The 24,226-nt window shown below is 35.9% G+C and overlaps 1 protein-coding gene across 20 annotated transcripts in view; it reads left to right on the forward strand.

Annotated features, from left to right (window-relative positions):
• Nucleotides 1–24,226, forward strand: part of PMS1 (PMS1 homolog 1, mismatch repair system component) — a 96,836-nt gene that overhangs the window by 40,821 nt on the left and 31,789 nt on the right. For all 20 annotated transcript variants that reach the window (XM_023622196.2, XM_023622190.2, XM_023622201.2 and 17 more), the window contains one exon: nucleotides 8,616–8,779. In XM_023622196.2, the coding sequence (XP_023477964.2) occupies nucleotides 8,616–8,779 (164 nt within the window). The remainder of the gene's footprint in view (nucleotides 1–8,615; nucleotides 8,780–24,226) is intronic.

Below are 24,226 nucleotides of genomic sequence, written 5' to 3' on the forward strand. Positions count from 1 at the left end.
ATTAAATGAACTTTATTTTCTTTAGCATATTCCTTTTACCTTAAGAAACAACATACTTGGAAGGTCAGTAGTTGTGAAACTAGTAATTTCTTTTGTAACTGACTTTTTTCTCCTAATTATAGTTGTTTGGCTAGGAAAACAACAAAAAATCAAGCTCTTAGTTTTAGAATGCTCTAAGTGGACTTATAGAAATCACAAACACTTTCCAAAAGCCTTTTACATTTATATTGCCTTTGTGCTGATAGTTTTTTGAGTGATTGAATCACAGACTCACATTTCACCACCAGCTGTCATTCAGCTTCCATTTAAATGTTTTCTGTGTAAGATAAAACTGCAGTTCAGCCATCCTAATTAATACCTGTGCATTTAGGGTTCTTGTAGATTAATTTCTGCTGTGGTGTGAACATCCTTGCTTAGCGGTTACTCCTTTATCGTCTGATAGGATGACACCTGTAGACAGCCTGACTGTAGGTGCAGAGACAGCTTACCACAAAATCTTTTGTAGGCATTGGAAAATTTGTTGCTCCTTTAAAAAACAGGTTTCAAAATGTTTAAAAAGAGTTTACTAGAGATTCCCATTCTGGTTTTTCGTGGTGTAGGTATTGGTTTTATGGATTAATGTAGCCATTTAAAATGACTTATGTGTTTAACAATAGATCGTTTTAAATTACCCTTATCTTCTGTTCACTTCTATTTTAAGATATTTAAAAAATTAACAAGAAATGTAAGAATAAGTCTCCAGCTTTTAAATTCTTTTGCCAAGAATCCTGACTAAATTATTTTAGGTGATATGTTTTTTCTGTCATCACTTTTATCCCTTTACCCTAATCAGTTTTTTTTCGTTCTTCTCCCCAAAGCCACCCTGTGCACAGTTGTATATTCTAGTTGTGAGTCCTTCTAGTTCTGCTGTGTGGGACACCGCCTCAGCATGGCTTGATGAGTGGTGCTAGGTCTATGCCCAGGATCCGAACCAGTGAAACCCCGGGCCGCTGAAGCAGAGTGCGCGAACTTAACCACTCAGCCATGGGGCTAGCCCCTAGATAATCAGTTTTAAGCTTTCTAAATTGATTTACCCTTCTGGACATATTCTTTTAACACCTCCAATACTTCCTTCCACCTTAGGAATTTCTCAGATATCAAAAGTGGTATATTTAAAGTACTCTGATCAAGATATTTCCTTTCCCTACCCTATTATTAAAGCAGAGAGAGCTTCCTCTTCTTGGTAAATCCCTGCTATGTGTGATTGTGCATGTATTGAAAGATTTTTTTCATCTTGAGAATGGCACTTTTTCATTAAATAGTTTAGGAAAACTTCGATATATTCAAGCCACCATACCTCTTTACATTAGGAATATAAATAAATAGCTCCCTTTATAAATGGCATAACGTAGGGTCCTGTAAAAATATAACAGAGCATATGACAGGACAGCAATTTAGTTCTGGTGTTTGTAGAATGTGCTAAAGTTAGAGAGCTGAGCACTTCTCTTGTAAAATATGATAGGACGCTAGGGCCTCCTCCCTACTGGCCAATATTACTTGGTACTTTTTTTTTAAGGATACACATTTCGTTTGGAATCAGTAGTTTTCCATCATTAAATTTTATTCAAACATATGTAATTCTTGGCTTATTGGTAATTCTCAGTTTGCTCTGAGAATACTTTTAGCTGCTGAAGAAATAATTTATCAGTTAATATACAGATTAGGTGTAGTGTGGTCTTTGATACATAACATATATTTGAGAAGCAACATATATCTTTTCCTTTCATAAACATGTTTATATTTTGCCCTTGTGGTTTCTGCCTGCCTTCCTTCCCACCTTCTGTCCACAGCTATGATATATATCATTATATTTGTTGCAGACTGGTGGAGAACACAGATGTGTAAAAGGAACTCACTAGTGAAGAACACAGATGAGTAAATAAGTAATGATAGTAAAAAGAAGCCACCGGCTGCCAAAAGGAAGGTTAGTGAGTTTCAGAAAACAACATTTGAGTTTGAAGATGGTAGGTAAGAAGGAGTGAGAGTATACCCTTTCAACAAGAGAAGAATGATGGATGTAGATTTCAAGAGACCATTGCTCTCTAATGTAGTGATGAGGGGACAAAACACATAATTTTTAAAATTTTCAGTTTTAAAAAACCCATCGAAAAACTGTGTCACAAAGAAGTTTTAAATGAACTAAGTTAAAGAAAAAGATGACCCCTTCCTAGACAAGAAGAGACTGGTGGCCACTTGCTTCCATGGGAGTATTAACTGAGTCTGGAGGCATAGGCAGGCAAAGGAGCAAGCCTGCTATAGACAAGAGCTCTTTTATGGCCCTAGGAGAAACCAGCTGAAGTTTTGATAGCCACATGTGAGCTGATGAGACAGTTGGAAGATGGGATCCTCAAACACAGAGCTCATTCACCCCAGATGTCAAATCTCGACAGGAATTTTGCTGAGTAAACAGTGATGAAGAAAGTTGGGACTGAGCTCGAGAAAGAAAGATCTTAAAGTCTTTCAGTGCTTAGGTCCCAAAGCCTTAGTAGAGGAAGAGACCTGACTCCATCCTCAAGACGTTTGAAACTGGAAGTTAACTGAAACTGAATAAAGGAGCAGCTCAGCTCCAACCCAGTTAAACTCCTAATTATGTTGAAGAGTTTCGTTTGTCACTCTAGCTGCTTGACAGAGGAAATGAAGTGCCTTCTCTGGCGGAAAATAATATCTACTTCAGTATCTATTGCTCTTTTATATACAATGTCTGGCAAAAATAAGAATGTTGAGAGGCATGAAGAGAGGAAAGTGAGATCCATAATCTTGATATAACCAAACTCACAGATGACTTAGATGTTTGAATTAGCAGACAAGAACTTTTGAAACAGCTGTTTATGTTAAAGAATTTAGAGGCAGGGATAGTCTAAATCAGTAAGAAGGTGGAGAATTTCAGCAGAGAAAGGGAGCTCTAAAATAGAACCAAATGAAAATTATAGAATTAAAAAAGTACTGTGTCTGGATGGGCTTAGCAGCATACTGGTCATAACAGAAGAAAAGATTCGTGAACTTGAAGTCAAGTCAACAGGAATTATGTAAATTGAAGGAGAGAGGATAAGATAGAATGAAGAAAGACAACAGGGCATTGGAAATCTGTGGGACAACATTAGACAGTCTAACATATGTGTGATTGGAATCCCAGGAGGAGAGAAAAGAGAGAATGGAGCAGAAGAAAAGTCTGAAAAGAAAACGTGGGAATTTTCCAAACTTGCTGAAAGCTTCAAGCCACAGATCCAAGGAACTCATTGAACCCCAAGTAGAATAAATAAAAACAGAACCACGGCTAGGCACATCATGATCAAATTCCTGAAAACCAGAGGAAATCTTAAAGCAGCTAGAGAAAAAAATACATTCAGGGGAACAATAATAAGAATGACAACTGACTTCTCATCAGAAACAGAAACCTAAAGAGAATGGAATGACATCTTCTAAATGTTTAAAAAAAATTAACCTAGAATTTTGTATCTGGCAAAAATGTCCTTTAAAAAATAAGGGCAAAATAAAGGCAATTTCATTCAACTAAAAGCTGATAAAATTCATCACAAGCAGACATGCACTACATGAAACTATAAGAAACACTAAAGGAAGGTTTTTAAACTGAAGGGAAGTGATTCCAGATGACAACCTGAAGCTGCAGGAAGAAAATAAAAGCACTGGAAAAGTTAAATATGTGGAAAAAATTAAAAGACTAAATTTTTAAAAAATTTATTTTACAAAAACATACAGAACAAGGGGCCGGCCTGGTGCCGCAGCAGATAAGTTTGCACATTCTGCTTCGGTGGCCTGGGGTCTGCTGGTTCAGATCCTGGGTGTGGACTTGGCACCGCTCATCAAGCGATGCTGTGGTAGGTGTCCCACATATAAAGTAGAGGAAGATGGACACGATGTTAGCTCAGGGCCAGTCTTCTTCAGCAAAAAGAGGAGGATTGGCAGCAGATGTTAGCTCAGGGCTGATCTTCCTCAAAAATAATACATGTATACAGAACAATATGCTGTGGAGTTTATAATGTATAGAAATGCAGGACAAAATATTACAAAAGACAGGAGAGTAAGTGGAATTACATTGTTTCAAGGTTGTTACATTGTGAAGTATAATTCATTTTATGGTAATTAAGGTAGACTGTGATACTTTAAGAACGTATATCATAATCTCTAGAGTACCACAAAAACAATACAAAGAAGTATAGCTAAAACCTCAATAAAGTAGATAAAAAAGGCACACTAAGAATGACGTAGAGTTCAGTGACAGTGTTTGGAGGTAGTAGATGCAGGAGATTAGGTTAAATATGATAGCTTGGATGTTAGATTATGAAGAGCCTGTTATATTATGCTAAGGAGTTTGTATCTCTTGCAACCAGCAGTGAGCTATTGAAACTTTTTAGGTAGAAGATGAATATCATGTTATTTACAAAATTAACCTGTAGAACATTATGACTCCTACCATAAATTTTGTCTTACTGTGTAAAAGATGTTATGTTGAATTAAGGTTTGAGGGAAGGGAACAGACTTGACATAGATTTGAGATTTCTGAGGTAGAATGGATAGGCCTAGATGACTTACGCGATATTGACAGTATGAGGTAGAGGGATGAATCAATTAAATCTAGAGTATCTGCCTTTGGAAGCTGTTGGATGTCAGCGTTATATGAGAATTGAGGAAAGGTGTGGTATCAGACTGAAGGAGGAAGATAGTGAGGTCTGGGTGTGATTGATTGGAGGTGTCTTCGGGCTGTGAGGAGGGCTGATGATGAATAAACATCTATATGTAACTCTATGCTGGAGGTCTTAGATACATATCCTAGTCAATTCTAAGATGCACCTTTTGTCACATTTTGACATCCCTAAAAACAGTTGTGGCTTATAATTAATGGCCTCCCCAAATCTGTTTTGGACAGGCAATTTTCTGTATTACTGGTGATTTATGCATTCATTGGAGGAATAAACAATTTCATATTTTCTTGCAAAGCAACAAACAAATGCTTATGAGACCCAAAAAAGGGAAAATAGCCACAAGTAAATAAAGCTGTGTTAAGTGCAAAAGGATTGCTATCAAATGCCAAGCGTTGGAATTGAAGAAACCAGAGAAAATTGGAATATCTGTGGGGCTAGATAAAAGAAATTTCAAAAAGATGAGAGGCTGGTATGACCAGTTTATGTGTTTCAGAAAACTGTGTTAAGGCGTTGTGTCATGGTTTAATTGGCATGTTTTTTTCTTTTTTAGAGGTTCATGAAAGTGTGGTGTTTCTTACAGCTTTGATAAAAGAATCCTTGGCATATGGGTGGTAGTGGAAGCTGTGGCAGCGGAGGGGATATCTAGAGAACATAGAGTGAGATGAGAAGAAGGTGTAAGAGAGCTCTGAGAATAGTGTCTAATGTGGATTCTGGTGTGAGTGTTCACTCCTGTTTAGAGTGCATGCCTCTCCTGATCGCTGAGCGCATGCACTCCTTGACCTCTGTCAACTTTACCTCACAGCTTGACGGTGACCTATTTACTTTCCTAAGGCAGAGAATAGTAGCACCACAGTGTGACCAGTGAGAAATACCACGGTGTTCCAAGGACTTTAGTTCTGAGTGTGGAAGTGACATGTGCACTTAGGCCAAGGAAATAACCTACATAAAGCTGGAGGAAGGCAAAAAAAAATTTGTAATTGTTGGTAATGTAATGTGCTGATGAAGCACCTGATCAAGAGAAAAGAAGCAGAAAAACGTCATGTGAGCAAAGTAGAAATACAGGTTTACCTCTGGTCCTTTCCACAAATATCTTTTTTTCCCTTACCTTGTTTTATTTTTTCTATATTTTAGTAAATTCTCTTTCAAAATTACAAAAATACCATGTATCCTATAACTAAATACAGGGTTTATTCTTATAACCTATTTGTCTTGTTTTTGTTCTTCTGTGCATTCATTCATTTGTTCATGTATTCAAACTTTTTTTTTTTTTTTTTTTGGTGAGGAAGATTAGCCTTGAGCGAACATCTGTTGCCAATCTTCCTCTTGTTGCTTGAGGAGGATTGTTGCTGAGCTAACATCTGTGCTAGTCTTCCTCTGTTTTTTGTGGGATGCTGCCACAGCATGACTTGACGAGCAGTGCTAGGTCTGCACCCAGCATCCGAACCTGCGAACCCCGTGCCACTGAAGCAGAGCAGGCTAACTTAACCACTACACCACTGAGCTGCCCTCTCAAGAATTTTTTGTTACATGCCTACAGGTTATTAGTCATTGTTTGAGGTGCTGGGGCTGTAATGGCAAACATGGTAGACAGTCACTTGCTCTCATGCTTCTTGTGTTCTAAGAGGGGAGGCAGATACAAGTCTTTTTAAATATTGATAATTTATAGGAAGAAATAAAACATGGTTTCAGTTTGGGAGAAACAACCTTTGATAGGGTATTCAGGCATGGATTGTCTAAAAAGATGATGCTTAGGTTGAGATCTGAGGATCGATAAAGGAATTAGCCACGCAAAGGGTAGGGGAAAGAACATGTGCAGAAGCCCTGAGGTAGAAATAAGTCTGGAGTGTTGGAGGAACAGAAGGAAGGACATTGGTAGGAAAGGAGATTGCCGTAGTCAAGGTTACGTAGGGCCCTGTACACTTTATCTCGTTTTATTCCCGAGCCCGATACTCCAGTTGTCCAGTATTAATTACTACTAATAGTTTAAAACATTGAGTTCCAGGCTATTGTTAGGCTTTTCCCTACATCATCTCTGTTTCATTTCAGGAATCCTTATTTAACAGTTACATTGCAAATGCAAGCCACATTGTCATCTTCTCTTTACATTTAGCTCTTAAGATTCTTTGTTCGTGAAGATTATTTTCTCATCTTCTCTTGTCATGAAGTCTGTTTTCATGTAATTGTCATTTGGTTAGTGTTCGTCTCCACTATTTTCATCAAATATACTTGGGTGATTTACTTCCGAATCCTTGCAAGTCCAAAAGTGTGTTCATTTTGCCCTTGTACGTATCTTGACTGGATGTAGGTTTCTTAGGTACCCCTCAATAGTTTGTAGACTGTCTTCTGGTGTTATAGGTAAGAAATTTGGTGCTGATCTTTCTTCACAAGGAACTTGTTCTGTCTGGAAGTTTGTACAGTTTTTTCCTTGTCCTTAAAATTTAGGATTTCCAGTGAAATGTGGTGTCTTTTTTTTTTTTTTTTTTAATATTCCTACTTGTAATGCAATAAGCTCTTGGAATCTGCACTCGAGCCTTTAACTCAAGAGAATTTTCTTCTGTTATTTATTTAATTACATCTCCATTTGTTTCTTTTTCTCTTCCTGGAACTCCTGATTTTATTCTAGGCTTTCTAAGTCTTATATTTCCTGCATGATTGCCATTTCTTTGTGTTTTTTCCACTTTGCTGTTAGCAGATCACAGATTGACCTATTGTAGCAACTTTCAGCCTTTTTGACTCTGATTCACAGTAAGAAATACATTTTACATAGCAACCCAGTTCATACAAAGCTAATTAAAGCAAAAATTTCGTGAAACAACATATACCCTTACTATAGGGTATGATGCACCCTATTTTCTATTCTCATTTAGTCTATTCTAGACTTTTTATTTTATTTTTAAAATCTTAGTTGCTATATACTAAATCAGTAATTCTCAACCGAGGGCAATTTTGTCCCCTAGGGGACATTTGGCAATGTCTGGAGACATTTTTGATGGTTACAGCTGTGTTACATGCTACTGGCATCTAGTGGGTAGAGGCCAGGGATGTAGCTACACATCCTACAATGCACAGGACAGCTCCACAACAAATGTCCATAGTGCCAAGGTTGAGAGACTCTATACTAAATTGATTTTTTGACTCCTCAGTGCTTTGTTTCTAAACCCTGGCTGTATAGTCATTAGAATCACATGAGGAGATTGATTTAATAAGTCTGGATTAGCTGGTCACTCGTACTTTTAAGAGTTCCTCAGTGTTTGAAAAACACAGACTTATGATATATGGCCATGAGAAAACACCTAGTCCTAATTTCCTGTTTTTTTTCCAACAAGACCTAATTATTAACCTGGTATTTAAGCAGTGTAATTTTTAAACCTTTATTCAACTTTTTAGTTAAATAAATTCACAATTAAAACAAGACCTTTGGTTAGATTATCCTGTGTTTTGAATATTTGTTGTTGTTCAGAAGATGAGGATAAATTAAACCAGGCAATTAGATATTACTTCAGATAAGAATTTTTAGTGGAATAATTAAGGTTAACAAATATGTTCTGTAGCCTTATGCCACCTATATATTGTATTTTAAAGTGCAGAATAAGCATCATCCTCAGGTGTTTTGAATACCAACATTTCTTAAGATATGCATTCTGGTGAGCCTGTGTTTCTCTGCAGTGGTAGAAATGAAGGTTATTCTTGTAGACAACATAGAAGAGACCATACTTAGCAGATCAGTCCTGTTAGAGAGAGAGGAGTCTAGCATAGGATCGGAACAGCTTGTGAAATTGAGTCTTCTTTGGGTTCCCAGAGTTGGAGGAGGACTGACCTTTAATGACAGAGGGGTTAATTACTGATTGTGTCTGGTTTAAAGATCTGTGAAGTTCCTTTCACATCTAAATGTGCTTCCCTCTTATCTGCCAACAGGTACAACTGTAACTGCTTTAAAGTTGTTTAAGAATCTACCTGTAAGAAAGCAATTTTATTCAACTGCTAAAAAATGTAAAGATGAAATAAAAAAAGTCCAAGATCTCCTCATAAGCTATGGTATACTTAAACCTGACTTAAGGATTGTTTTTCTACATAACAAGGTAAGCATTATTGTACTTCTGTAAGATTTTTTTGATATATGATATAAAGGGATAATGTATTTTATCTAAATCAGTTAGATATGTAAAGAGTCTTCTTTTAAAAATTTGTCCAGGGGCCAGCCCGGTGGCATGGTGGTTAAGTTTGCACGCTCCACTTTGGTGACCCAGGGTTCATGTCTTTGGATGCCAGGCATGGACCTACACACTGCTCATCAAGCCATGCTGTGGCAGCATCCCATATACAAAAAATAGTGGATGATTGGCGCATATGTTAGCTCAGCGACAGTCTGCCTCACCTTAAAAAAAAAAATCCACATTTGTTTAGTTTTACCTGTATTATATAAAGAGTATCTTTACTCTGTTACCTAATATCTATATGACATCTAATTGAACCTTTCGTTTCTTAATTTTTAAGGTCAGTGATTCAGCGAACAGACTTTCCCATCTAGGAAATGTTTGATTGCTTTCTAAATATGAAAATGAGTAAGACTGTTGTTTTCCTTTAAGGTGTTCACAATTTAGTGACATTTTCACCTTCTTTTCTAAACTGTTTCTTCTTTGCAAGAGCTTTTTTGTTTGCTTTTTGAAGGAAACTCTACCTCATTTCTTTCCATTTTCAAAGCACGGCTGATAAGAAATTCTTGTTGCTTGATAAATCTTAGGGGAAAGACAGGTTTACATATTTTCTGATTATTCTCTTTTTATAAAATTCCACATGCGCACTTTGAAACATTTAATGGAAGGAGAGCAGAACCACACAGCAGAAGTGTGAGAACCTGAAGGGGAGTAAGGAGTTAACATTTATTGAGCACCTATACAATGCCAGAACCTATGCTAGGTGCATTAACTCCTGTAATTCACAGCAGAACTGAGTGAGGTAGACATTACATTAGTTTTGCTGTCGTCCTCTGACCTGAACTCAGAGAGGTTTAATACATTGCTCCATGTTGCACAGCTAGTAAATTGTCGTGATGGGGTTTGAAACTTAGCATGCCTACAGAGTGCAGGTTGTTTACTGTCTGCTGTGTTGTCTTCCCAATTTAATGCTATGTTTATATGGTTCTTTTCCAGGTTTCAGAGCACTTAGAATAACTTTGTGAGTTAAATAGCATTATCTCTATTTGTGTGGGAAACATGAAACTCAGAGTGATCAAAGGAATTGTTTTATATTTTACAATAAGAAATAGTGCTGAGGTCAGAACTCTTTTTCATCCAGTTTTTTTCCTACTCCATGTCTTTTTACTTCTTATTGAGAAGCTTCTGTATTAAACCAAGCTGTTGTGGAATATTTATGATCAAAAATCTTTGGTCATCTTAAAAAAAATAAAAAAGAAAAAAAACGTTAAGAATAGTCAGCCACCTGTTCCTGCTGGCATAGAGTTCAACCAAATGATACCTTAAGATCCCTTCCAGCTCTGCCGTGCTATGATTCCTCAGGATGTTGATGGATGGAGGCTCATCCTGCTAATATAAATAACCCTATGACCTCTTGATCCCAAGGACAGTTAGTAATTAAAAGTTGAATGTACCCAAGTTAAGAAAAGATCAAGGACAGAAGAAACAATGAGCAGGAAGGGAAAACAGATGGAAAAGGTAAAATATGAAGGTAGGAACTACATATTTATAAAAGAAAAGCAGGTATAATTAAAGGGAAGAGTTTTGAGTAAGAGAAAACATAATAGAAGAATAAAACAAGATTATTGCCTCATGTGATGGAAGTATTTAAATTTAAAGTCAAATGTATATTTTCTAAGCATTGGATAAGTTTATATTATTTTCCCAACCAGTGTAAAATCATCAGTGTAGGCATTTTCTTTTGAGAATGGAAACAGTATTTCGTAATATACTGCATTTTATTATTTTTGGAGGATACTGTATCTGAAGTTATGTTGAGCAAACACAAGTCTCTTGCTGGCCTTCAGTAGTTTCAGATGCAGTTCAAGTCCTGGAGAGTATGCTGAGAGTGTTATACTAAGAAGGTAATGTAAGACGATCGAAAGTCTTGTAGAAAAGTGATTAGCTCTTATTACATAAGGAAATCATGGACTGAATTAGAACAAGCAGACTTTATCTTCAAGCTTTTTTCTCTTAGTACAAATTATGTTTCTACTTTTCTACTTCTTAATAGTGCTGTTGTGCCTCAACTGTTCGAATATATTGTTAAACCTCCCAAAATGGCATTGACACAATATCATAAATCTCTTTGAACCTTGAGTCCTCCTCTGCTCTTAGCCTTTTTCTTTTAAGCATGCTTACTTTTATCATTCTTTATCTGCTTTTCTGAAGAATTTTTTTTTTTTTTTTGCCTTTGCTTAAAATTTAAATATGACACTGTTGGCTTCTTTTCTTTTTTTTGAAATTTTTTTCTGCATTAGAAACAAACAATCATATTGCACATAATATGAGAAGTACTATTGCTATTTTGACATCTTGGATTAGATAGTGTTCCTTCTTTTTATGAAGGTTTAACCTGCCAAGACATTCTTTGAATACTGATAATGTTGATGTTCTTGCCAGTATGGTTATGTTAGAAAGAGGTATTTTTCTTCTTTCATCACCATGTTCCTTGAAAGCATATTGAATAATGAGACAGCCAAAGAGAAATAATTTACAAGTGGATTCAGTGAGTTTATTTAAAGTAGATATTATTTGGAGAAATGCTGGAGCCATTCCTTAGATGAGCACTACGGTTTTCGCTTTAATTGTAATAGCTGAATCCCTTTGAGGTCCTGCTGTGTATATTTTCATTTATAAAGTAGTTATTTCCCAGAATTAGTTTTTCTTAATGTGATAATATCTGAAACAATTTAGTATTCTTAGCTATTTCATATGTGCATGAATAATTTTGTAAACCATCAGTTTGGAACATAATGTTAAATGTGTAATTTCAAGTAAGGAATACTTTCATACTTCATACTTGTCGATTTTTGTGAACATTTTCATTTGCCTAAAATATCAGTTGTGGTTTTAAAAATTGTTTTGAATTGCATTTTGTCTTTATAATTATAGGCCTACTGGTATTGCAAAAGCTGACTTGGATATCCTTGATATAAGGAGGTTTTAGCTGTTACAAAATAGAAATAATTGAAGGAATGACTTCCTGCCCACCCCACCTCCATGTTACATGAGCGTTAAGGCTTATTGGGATCAGTTTGTTTATTTTGAAGTCTGGAAAAATGATGGCACAGCTTTGAAGAGTTGAATATCTCTGGTTTCAGTCAGTCTGGGAAGAGGCAGGGCCTTAGCTGGGAACAGAAACCCAGAAAACTGGCCATGGCAATTTGGTAGTGAGTATGGTGGCTCCCTCTCTAGTTTTCTGGGTCTCTAGAAGGATTATCTTTTGTGGCGGTGGCCATACAGTATCTTTTACAACTATTCAGCTTTGCTGTTGTAGCAGGAAAGCAACCATTGACAGTAAAACGTAAAAAAACAGGCAGTGGGCTGGATCTGGCCCTTGGGCTGTAGTTTGCTGACCCCTGTTATAGATGATCTGACCCACTTTTGCATCTGATCTCATTTACTTCTTTCCTCTTGCTCGCTTTGCTTCAGCTAAATTGGCCTCGTTGTTCCTCGAACCTGCTAGTCATACTTGCACCTCAGGACCTCTGTATTTGTAATTCCTTTGCCTAGAATATTCTTCTGCTGTAAATCTGGCTTAATCTTCATCTTTGGGTCTTTACTTAAACCTTCTCAGTGAGGCTTTCTTTAGCCACCCTAAAATTGCTACCATTTCCCCTGCCCCATACCTTTTCTTGCTTTATTTTTCTTCTTAAAACTTAACACCATCTACTAGACTAAATATTGTACTTATCTTGATTTATTGTCTCTCTTTCTCTGAATATAATTTCCATTAAGGGAAGGATTTTTGATTGTTTTTTCACTACTGTATCCCTAGTGCTTACAGTAGTACTTCATGTCAGGTGCTCAGAAAATATGTGTTAAATGAATGAGCGTGATCCAGGATTCAGAGCATGGAGGACAGGAACACTGCATCACGTTGGTGCCACTAGCCCATACTGGATTGTGAGCTTAGGTGTTAAAGCACCTAAGATACAGGGGCAGATGGTGTCACTGAGGATTCAAGATAGCAACTGGAACAGAGAGGTGGCAAAACAGCAAGTGTTAGCTCTTATACTCGAGATCTTCCCTTTCCTTTTGGGGGACTCATAGAAAGTCACAGAAGAGGGAGGGCTGACTTTGGCCAGTTGGCAGGTGGGTGTTACTGATTCAGTGGAGTAGGATCAACCTGTAAAAGTGATCTCACCTATGACTTCCACCCCCCCACCCCCCCCATAGGTGGGTTATAGGGGGATTCTATTACAGTAGAATTTGGTAATGTGGGAAAATGGATCAGGATCATCCTAAATAGAGAAATAGTATGAACGTAAAAGATGTAGGTAGGAAAGCGCAGAGCACATTCAGAGGCAGTGAATAAGTCAGTTTAGGTGAGTAGGTATTTTGTATAAAGGAATAGAGGAAGATAAATCCTAAAAGATAATTTGAGTCTAAACTATAAAGGATCTTGAACGCTAGGCAGAATCTTTCTTTTTTAAGTAAAAAATTGGGAGTAGGGAAGTGACTTGATAAAGGTGTTACCTCTGACAGTTTGGCAGTACTGTGCAGGGAAGAATTATAGGAGGCTATAAGCAGTGACACTAGGTAGGAAGCTGTAGCAAAAATCCAGGCACTAGGGGCCTGAATTAGGATAAACATGTTGGGCGTAGAAAGCACAGAGTGTCTGTGATAGCTCTTAAAAGGAAGAGTCAGTGAGACTGGTTGGCTCAACTGCACGTAGAAAATGGAGAACAGAAAAGATTTGAGGATATCTGATTTATTTCACTTATATGCCTAGGAAAATGGTAATAGCACATCCCCTTTTTATCCCTGGATGGGTGCATCTGACTTTCTTCTGTAATATGTAGTTACCTTCATGAATTACTTTGACTTAATTTTGATTTCACTGAAAAAAAAGAAGCTAGTAGAATCAAACAAAACTTTTAAAGTGAAGTTATTGTTACCTCATCAATAGAAAGTCTTTGTTAATTAGTCAAGTTAGGCTGGGTATTGTTATTTGTTAGCCTTAAAATTTGTTGCTTGTTTTTTTAAAAAGGCACAAAAATTAGAAAAATAAAGAACTATAAGGTTATCATTGGGATGTGTGCCTGAATGAAATAGGATGTATGGGAAAAGGAATAGTATCAGGGAGCCAGCTGATGGGACTGTTAGAAGCTTAGGGTCTGTGGGTTTTTTTTTTCCTCTATTATTATAGTAAGAACACTTAACAGGAGATCTGCTCTCTTTACAAATTTTTAAGTGTACAGTATTGTTGACTAGAGTTACAGTGTTGTACAGCAGATCCCTAGAACTTATTCATCTTGCTAACTGAAACTTTATGCCTGTTCATTAGTAACTCCCTATTTCCCCTTCCCCACAGTCCCTGGGGACCACCATTCCACTCTTTGGTTTTATGAATTGGACTATTTTAGATACTTCATGTAAGTAGAATCATGCAGTATTTGTTTGATTCTGTTAGCTTTTTCAGTGACTGGCTTATTTCACTTAGCGTAAAAGCCTCAAGATTCTTCGATGTTGTCATATATTGTAGAATTTCCATCTTTTTAAAGGATGAATAATATTCTGCTGTGTGTATACACCACATTTTCTTTGTCATTCTTCCATCAGCAGACCTTTAGGTTGTTTCCACATCTTGGCTATTGTAAATGGTACTGCAATGAACATGGGAGTGCTAATATTCAAGTCCGTAGCCCGTTTTTTAATTGGGTTACTAAGTGTTATTGCTATTGAGTTGTAGGAGTTACTTATATATTTTGGAGATTAATCATCAGATATATGGTGTGCAAATATTTTCTCCCATTCCATAGGTTACCTTTTCACCCTGTTGATTACTTCCTTTGCTGTACAAAAGCTTTTTAGTTTGATATAGTCTCACTTGTCTATTTTTTCTTTTTGTGTTATATTCCAAGAAATCATTGCTAAGACCAGTGTCATGAAGCTTTTCTCTTATGTTCTCTTCTAGGAGTTTGACAGTTTCAGGTCTTATATTTAAGTCTTTAATCCATTTTGAATTGATTTTTGTGTATGGTATAAGATAAAGGTCTAATTTCATTCTTTTGCATGTGGATATCCAGTTTTCCCAGCACTGTTTGTTGAAGAGACTGTCATTTCCCCATTGTGTATACTTTTTTTATTGATGAGGAAGATTGACCCTGAGCTAACATCTCTTGCCAGTCTTCCTCTATTCTGTATGTGGGATGCCACCACAGCATGGCTTGATGAGCAGTATGTAGGTCTGCACCTGGGATCTGAACTCGTGAACCTTGGGCTGCCAAAGTGGATCACATGAACCCAACGACTACGCCAGTGGGCCAGCCGTCCTATTGTGTATTCTTGGCACCCTTGTCAGACATCAACTGACCATATATGCATGGTTTTATTTCTGGTGTCTCTATTCTCTTCTCTTTATCTTCAGGTCTGTCTTTATGCCAGTACCATACTGTTTTGATTATTGTAGTTTTGTAGTATTTTTTGAGTCAGGAAATGTGATGCCTTCAGCTTTTTTCTTCTTTGTCAGGATTGATTTGGTTATTTCTGATCTTTTGTGCTTCCATATGAGTTTTAGAATTGTTTTTTTCTATTTCTGTGAGAAATGCCATTGGGATTTTTGATGGGGATTGCATTGAATCTGCAGATTACTTTGGGTAGTATGGACATTTTAACAAAATATTAAGTCTTTAAATCTCTGAATACAGGATGCCTTTCCATTTGTTTGTCATCTTTAATCTCTTTCATCAATATTTTGTAGTTTTCAGTATACAAGTCTTTCATCTCCTTAGTTAAATTTATTCCTAAGTATTTTATTTGTTTTGGTGCTATTGTAAATGGAATTGTTTTTCTAATTCTTTTTCAGATAGTTTATTTTTAGTATATAGATTGCAATTGATTTTTGTATGTTGATTTTGTATCTTGCAACTTTACTGAATTTGTTAGTTCTAACAGGTCTTTTTATGGAGTCTTTAGGGTTTCCTATATGTAGGATCATGTCGTCTGCAAACAGTGACAATTTTACTTCTTCCTTTCTGATTTGTATGCCTTTTTTTTTTTTTCTTGTCTAATTGCACTGGCCAGGACTTTCCATACTATGGTAATAGAAGTGGCAAAAATGGGCATCCTTGCCTTGTTCCTGATCTTAGAGGAAAAGCTTTCAGTTTTTCACCATCAAGTATGGTGTTAGCTATGAGTTTTTCATACATGGCTTTTATTGTGTTGTTACTTCCTTCTATTCCTTGTTTGTTGAGAGTTTTTAATCATGAGATGATGATGAGTTTTGTCAAATGCTTTCTCTGCATCTTGTGAGATGATCATATGGTTTCTTTTTTTTTTATTGAGGTAAAATTGGTATCTAACATTATGTAAGTCTCAGGTGTACAACATTATAATTCGACATCTGTATATATTACAAAGTGATCACCACGAAAAGTCTAGTTAGCATTCATCACCAGACAATTGACCCCCTTCAGCCATTTCACCCAGCCTTCAACCTCCTTCCCCTCTGGTAACCACCAGTCTGTTCTGTGTATCTATGAGTTTGTTTTTGTTTTGCTTGCTTGCTTATTTTGTTTTTTTAGACTCCACATATGAGTGAAATCATACAGTATTTGTCTTTCTTCATCTGACGTATTTCACTTAGCATAATACCCTCGAGTCTATCTATATTGTCACAAGTGGCAAGATTCCTTTCTTTTTTATGGCTGAGTAGTATTCTATGGTGTGTCTATGTATGTATTTATATTTATATACCATTTCTTTATCCGTTCATCCATTGATGGGCACTTAGCTTTGTTTTCATATTTTGGCTACTGTAAATAATGCTGCAATGAACATAGGAGTGCACATATCTTTTCGAATTAGTGTTTCGTTGGATGGAATGTTCTGTATATACTGTTAAGTCTTTCTAGTCTAATGTGTTGTTTAAGGACTATTTTCCTTATTAATTTTCTGTCTGGATGATCTATCCATTGATGTAAGTGTGGTGTGAAAGTCTCCTACTGTTATTGTATTGCTGTCAGTTTCTCCCTTTAGGTCCATTAATATTTGCTATATATATTTTGGTGCTCTTATGTCTTCTTGCTGGATCAACCCCTTTATCATTATGTAATGCCCTTCTTTGTCTTTTATTACAGTCTTTGTTTTAAAGTCTGTTTGTTCTGTTATGAGTATAGCTGTACCAGCTTTCTTCTCCATTTGCATAAAGTGTCTTTCTCCCTCCCTTCACTTTCAGTCTGTGTGTGTCCTTACTTCTGAAGGGAGTCTCTTGTGGGCAGCACAGACATGGGTCTTGTTTTTTTTATCCATTCAGCCACTCAGTGTCTTTGGAGAATTTAGTCCATTTACATTTGAAGTAATTATTAATAGGTATGTACTTATTGCCATTTTGTTTATTGTTTTCTGGCTGTTTTGTAGTTTCACTCTATTCCTTTCTTCTTCTCTTTTTGTCTTCCCTTCTAGTTTGATAGCTTTCTTTAGTGTTATGTTTAGATTCCTTTCTCATTTTCTTTTATGTATTTACTGTAAGTTTTTGCTTTGTGGTTACCATGAAGTTCATATATAACTTATGTGTATAAGAGTCTGCTTTAAGTTGATAGCAACTTAAATTTGAACACATGCCAAAACTTTACATTTTTTCTCCCCCTCCATGTTTTATGTTTTTGATGTCATGTTTTACATCCTTTTATTTTATGCATCCCTTAACTAGTTAGTGTCATTTTAGTTAATTTTGCTGGTTTTGGTTTTATCTTTCATACTTGCTTTATAAGTGATTTATACACTACCTTTACTATATAGTTTCCTTTTTCAGTGAGATTTTTTGCTTTCATATGTTTCCTTCTTATTAATTGGTAGTGTTTCTTTTCAGTTTAGAGAAGTCCCTTTAACATTTCTTGTAGGGCTGGTTTAGTGGTGATGAACTCCTTTAGCTTTGCTTATCTGGAAAACTCTTAATTTGTCCTTTGATTCTGAATGATGACCTTGCCAGGTAGAAAATTCTTGGTTGGAAGGTTTTTTCCTTTCAGCACTTTGATATATCATGCAGCTCTCTAACAGCTTGCAAAGTTTCCGCTGAAAAATCTGCTGATAGCCTTATGGAGGTTCCCTTGTACATAAAAACTTGTTTTTCTCTTGTGGCTTTTTTTTTTTTTTTTGAGGAAGATTAGCCCTAAGCTAACTGCTGCCAATCCTCCTCTTTTTGCTGAGGAATACTGGCCGTTAGCTAACATCTGTGCCCATCTTCCTCTACTTTATATGTGGGATGCCTACCACAGCATGGCGTGCCAAGCAGTGCCATGTCCACACCTGGGATCCGAACTGGTGAACCCCAGGCTGCCGAAGCAGAACGTGTGCACTTAACCGCTGGGCCACCGAGCTGGCCCTTGTTGTTCTTTTTTCTAGCTCCTTTTAGGTATATAGTTAGGTTGTTTATTTGATATCTTTCTTTTTTAATGTAGGTGTTTATCACTGTGAACCTCCCTATTAGTACTGCTTTTGCTGCATCCTGTAAGTTTTGGTATGTTGTGTTTTCATTTTTATTTATCTCAGGGTATTTTCTAAGTTCCTTTTTGGTTTCTTCTTTGACCCAATGGTTATTCAAGAGTGTGTTGTTCAACTTACACATTTTGTGAATTTTCCAGTTTTCTTTCTGCTACTAATTTCAAATTTCATTCCATTGTGGTGAGAAAAAATACTTGGTATGTTTCAGTCTTCTTAAATTTGTTAAGAGTTGTTCTGTGACCTAACATATTCTCTATCCTGGAGAAAGATCGCTGTGAGCTTGAGAAGAATGTATATTCTGATGCTGTTTGGGGGAATGTTCTGTATATGTCTGCTAGGTCTCTTTGATCTATAGTGTTGTTCAGGTCCTCTGTTTCCTTATTGATCTTCTGTCTGAATTTTCTATCCATTATTGCTCTTGATCTGAAAAGAGAACTAGAGAACTATGTAGAGGATGGAGTTGTGTTGCAGAAGTGCTGGCTGGGGTAGCTTCATTTAGAATGAGTTAGGGAAAAGTAATACCAAGTTTAGAGAAGTCTCATGAAAAACAAAACTAATAGATAAGATGTTCTATTAAGTGAAAATAAAGAGAAAAGCCTGAAAATGTTGTTATAAAGCAACAGCATCTTGATTTGCAAATAACCTTTTCTGTAAAGTTGAATATGAAGGGAAGTAATGATTCCCTAAAATTTCCAAGATTAAAGAGTTGACCAGAAGGTCTGATCTGAAGGGTTTTCTGTAAACACTGTTGACAAGTCTGGGTCATCTGGAGGCAGTTATTAGACTCTGGTTAGGTTCAGAAAGGATTTTCAGAGGAGGTGGCCTTAGAACTGGTTCTTGAGAAAGACTAGGTGAGCAGAGGTATTCAAAACACATGCCAGCTCAAGGAGTCATCGGAGGTCAGAGAAAGCTGAAGTAGGAAACTAAGAGATGAGGCTAGAAAGGTTGCTTGCATCTGAGTTCTAAAGGATCTGTGTACCTTACATGGGAATGAGGACTTCTTACCAAGTGGCCAGAAGGAAACAAAATAAGGAGTTTCAGTAGGAGACTAACAAAATAAGACAATTCTAATGGCAGTTGCAGGATGGTCCAAATTATGTTTAGCAGTTGTGTAATTTGAAGAAGTCCAGGCTGTGGCACAGAGCATGGAGCAGAGGGTCTAGACAAGAAAAACATTTGTGTTGTAGATAAGACAAGATTTGATTAGCAACTGGAAATAATCTTTCTTGTTTTAAAGACCACAAAGAATGAGTCTCTGCAATCTCCCTTGAAAGCTATGCAAAGATTAAATTTATGTTTTTTAATTTTTGTTTAATTTTTTGAATAAATCATACCTTTCAATCTTTGAAAAACCAGAATGTATGAAAAGGTAGAGTGAAAAATTTACTCTCGTCTTTCTTCCTCATCTGCCTAGCTCCTATAAGCCTCCCTTCCGTGGGTAAAGTTACAGGTACTAATTTCTTTGTAATCTTCAGGGAAAATAATTTTGCATACTCTATTCCAAAAAATGAATATAAGATAAAGTAAGAAACATTTAAGTAGAGTAGAAGTAAGGATAAGAGATTTAAATTCAGAATTTTGCTGAATAAATTTTACTAAGATAGAATCCTTTTTTAAAGTCTGAGGCTGCTTATTAGCAAGAATCAAATCATATTAATGCTTATTATGTTAATAGAATGTGATGTTGTTTTAACAATAGTATTGATATTGTGATGTAATAATCCATAATTTTATACTGATTTGAAAACATTTAGTAATGTCTTAGTGATAGGCTTCTATAGCTAATATTGTTGTCATATTGCCAGTGTGGGAGAAAATTGCCTTTTCTTATATTGTGTTTGTGTTCCTGCCCTTCCTTAACCAGAGTTAGTACAAATATCTATCCAGGAGTAGCTAGCAATAGATACAGATCTAGTTATATCAACTTGTAAGACCTGGGAAGTAGTTAAAACTTCTGACTTTTAAGAAATTCACATGTGAGCTGCTTAGTACATCTGTGCATATAAAGTTGCACAAAGTTTAGTTGTACTCTAGGCCAATATGTATACTTTTTATTTCGTATTCTAAAAGGAGTCACTTTTGCTCAGGCAGTCTTATTATTATTAGCATTGCATTTTTTAGTTAATTGTGCATCATCTGTGTGCAACCTCCTTTTCCCCATTATCACAAATTGCCTTCACACCTGAGGTTTACTAATTAAATACTGAATATTCTCATCAAACTTCATTTCTTTCAAATAGGGTATGTCAGTGAAGTAGGAACAGTGGCAAGATATATTTGGCTAACTTCAATCAATTACGTGATGTGCATGTAATAATATATTTTTGATTGAGGTGTTTTTGCACTGTCATCATACTGACTAGAGTCAGATTCTTACTTGGCACATCCAGATGCTCCAACTTGTGTGACCTAGATAGAAAACATATGGGGATATGTGTGTGTATTTTTAGCACATGTTAAGCTTTCAGCCTAAGGGCAAAATATATGAAAAATTTCAGGAAGTAAAAAGAAAATCTCTATTTTAGAAAATAGTATAGGATTGATGCAATAGGATTTGACAGCAAATTAAAAACTATTTGTTGTAGAAAATGTAGTATTTAAAAATTCAGTTTCTTCTAGATTTTAAATTTTTAATTACCACATTTTATTGTTTAGTTCTTTAATAATGCATCCTGTTTTGAAAATGAATTTTAATTGCCTAAGTAATAGTGAAGATTTAACTTGTTGGCAGACCTCTTTATCATTTATTGCTAGCCCAACTGTAAGTAGTTTAGAAAATGCTCCTGAGTTAGCTCCCTTGATCTGATGCAATAATTGCCTAGTGTGAAATAATGCTCCAGCACTACCAGCAGTATTTACTTAAAAAAAAATCACATTTAATGGTTCTCATGTTTCACAGCTTTTTTAGAACCTATTTTCTTAAGTGATCTTTTTGCAATTCTGTATATTAGCGATTCAGCAGGTCACGCAGTGAAATAGCATCTTTGCATTAATCAACAGCCAAGATGTATATCTTAGGCATCACCTAAGATTGATGGCCACTCACAAAAGATTATTTATGTATGATTCCTTTTATATGAAATACCCGAAGTATGCAAATTTCTGGAGAAAGACTGTGAATTAGTGATTGCCTAGGGGGAAGATGAGAGGAAATGGGGAGTGACTGCTCATGGGGATAGGGTTTTATTTTTGGAGTAATAAAATCGTTCTAAAATTAGATTATGGTGATAGTCACACAACTCTGTAAATGTACTAAAAATCATTGAATTGTACACTTAAAATGATTGAATTGTATCATGTATGAATTATATCTCAATAAAACTATTATATTTAGAAAAATAAAAGAAGGCAAAGTTGGCTTTGGATTTCCTAAAGTAGTAGACAGAGGCATTATTTCTAACCTATGTAGTAGTATGACAACCAGCAATCATAATCTCTAAAAACAAAGAGCTAGTTTTAAACTCCACTGGCATTACTTTTCTCTAGAAAAATGTATTCATTTGCTCACTCCTTCAACAAATTAGTGTTTATTGGGCCCTACTGAGTACCTGACACTGTTGTTGGTACCAGGAACTCAATTATGTTCCTGATTCTTCTCCTTTTCTTCGTCTCCAAGTGCAATCACTCACCAGGTCACATCAAGTCTATTTGATACCATTTAGTCCATCCCTGTGTTCTTTTTCCTGTTTACCAATGTGCCTGGTTCCTTTACCCAGTCTGGTGATTCTCAGCCACAGTGTTAATACTAGTAAAGTACCAAAGTGTTTGATGATTTTAGTATAATATTGTTTATGTTTTTCTATACTGTGCATTAGATCTCTAGGACTTATTTACTACTTGTTGCAAGTCTATAACCTTAAACAACATCTGTCCTATCCCCTAAGCACCATCCCCTGGTAACCACCATCTTACTCTATTTCTACTAGTTTGTCCTTAGATTCCACCTGTAAGTGATATTATACAGTATTTATCTTTCTCTGTCAGTTAGCATAATGTCCTCAAGATCCAAAAATCTCTTTCTAACATCCATATCTGATCATGGCATTTTCCCAATTAGATTTCTCCAGTGACTCTGCATTGCATGTGAGAGAAACTTTAAATTTCTTTGCATGATATGCTAGGTCGTTCATGATCTTGCTTCTATCTTTCTGTCCGCCTTCATCTCCAGCAAGGCATAGCCTCTCTGCTTCCATGCCTTTGCATGTGCTCTTCTGTCTGTCAGGAAGGCCCTTCCCATGATTTGTGAGTAGCAAACTCCTTCTTTCAGGTCTCTCCACTCTGTGAAGTAGACTTAAGTTTCTTCTGCAATGCTCCCACTGTGTTTTGTAATAGCACTTTTCATGGTTCACTATAATTATTTAATACGTTGCTTTTCTTTTATATTTTTAGCTCCTTGAGAACTGGTACCTTGTCCTTTTATCTTTGTATTCCCAGCTTTTACCATAGAATCTGGTACAAAGTAAATGCCCAATAAATATTGGCTGAATAAGTTTAAAATGAGTTTCTCCAAAAATTTTAATTTTTCCTGAGTGTTTATATATTACAATACATGATGAAATTAAGGATTAAAAATACTTGTGTGACTCTATATCCCATGTTTCCTGGAGCAGTGCCAATTTTAAATAGTCTAGTGTATTGACCTTTAAGTATAAATGTAGTTACTAAAACATAGTTACTAATTCTTTGTTTAGAAATATATGCAGTGAACCCAAATCTTAATTTTTAATTGTTTACAATTTATTTTTATATTTTGATTTCATGTACTCTATGTCCTTTTTCTGATTCAGATCACTTTGAAAGCAGTAGATAGTGAAAAGTTGAAATTTAGGATAGAATAATACATAGTTTTTCTCCTTCTCTCATTTTGCTGTGTACTTTGGGACTAATTACTGCATATCTGTATTTATATGATAACAATTATGGGATTTTTAGAAATCTTTAGGTATAAGGAGATCTGCATAATAAAATTAAGATTGGTACCAAGAGCTGCACTCTCAAAAATGTTCTGACTTTAGGATGCTGGGATAGTAGTAGCTCCTGATCTTTTTGGACTTCTGTTATTCTGGTGTGGTTTCTTTGATTTGGGGACCCAAATTTTACCCCTTGCCCTTCTTGTAAAGGTAAATTATTTATCTGTAAATCAAATAGATTAAAAATAATCTTGTTTTGAGAACTCATTAATACCCTCAAGCTAATTGGAGTTTACATAGCATATCACATGGCCATGGAGGGTAATCATACATGAAAATGCATGTCAGAGACACTCTGAGAATTCCCAATCAGGGTCTGGAATTGGGCCTAACTTATTACTGTCTTCGACTAGAGAGGAGAGAAGTGTTAGCAGAGTAAAAACAGTGAGGGTTTGGAGCTAGAAAGCTTGGGGTATAAATCATGTTTCTGTGACCTACTATCTATGTTTCTTTGGATAAATCAATCTCTTTGAGCTTAAGTTTCCTCATCTGCAAAATGAGATAATACCTGCCTGAAATGGTTATGAAAATTAACAGTAATTTCTAGAATAGTAGTGCCTAGTTAAGTTCTTCATAAATTGTAACTCCTATTTGATTAGTATTAGTAAAACCCTGGCAATAGGTAAAAGGTTTTTCTGTTACACTAAGTATTGTGTAATTTGTCTTATTGAGTAGTTGTTATACTGTTTCTTGTTTCCCAAGCAGGTTGGTCTTTGAGATTCTAAAAACAAAGTGGTTTACAGATGACACAAATCAACAAGCAGAGTCAATGATTATTGTCACCTTGTCCAGAAGACCACATTCCTTCACAGCTGTCCCCTAACATTCCAGTTAGAGGACAACATGAATCCGTGTGCTTTCATTTTATTATGCATAATCTTGTTAGTACTTCTTCCTGCCTACACAGGTTCCT

The sequence above is a fragment of the Equus caballus genome, chromosome 18 (genome assembly GCF_041296265.1).
Source record: "Equus caballus isolate H_3958 breed thoroughbred chromosome 18, TB-T2T, whole genome shotgun sequence".
Lineage (NCBI taxonomy): Eukaryota > Metazoa > Chordata > Mammalia > Perissodactyla > Equidae > Equus > Equus caballus.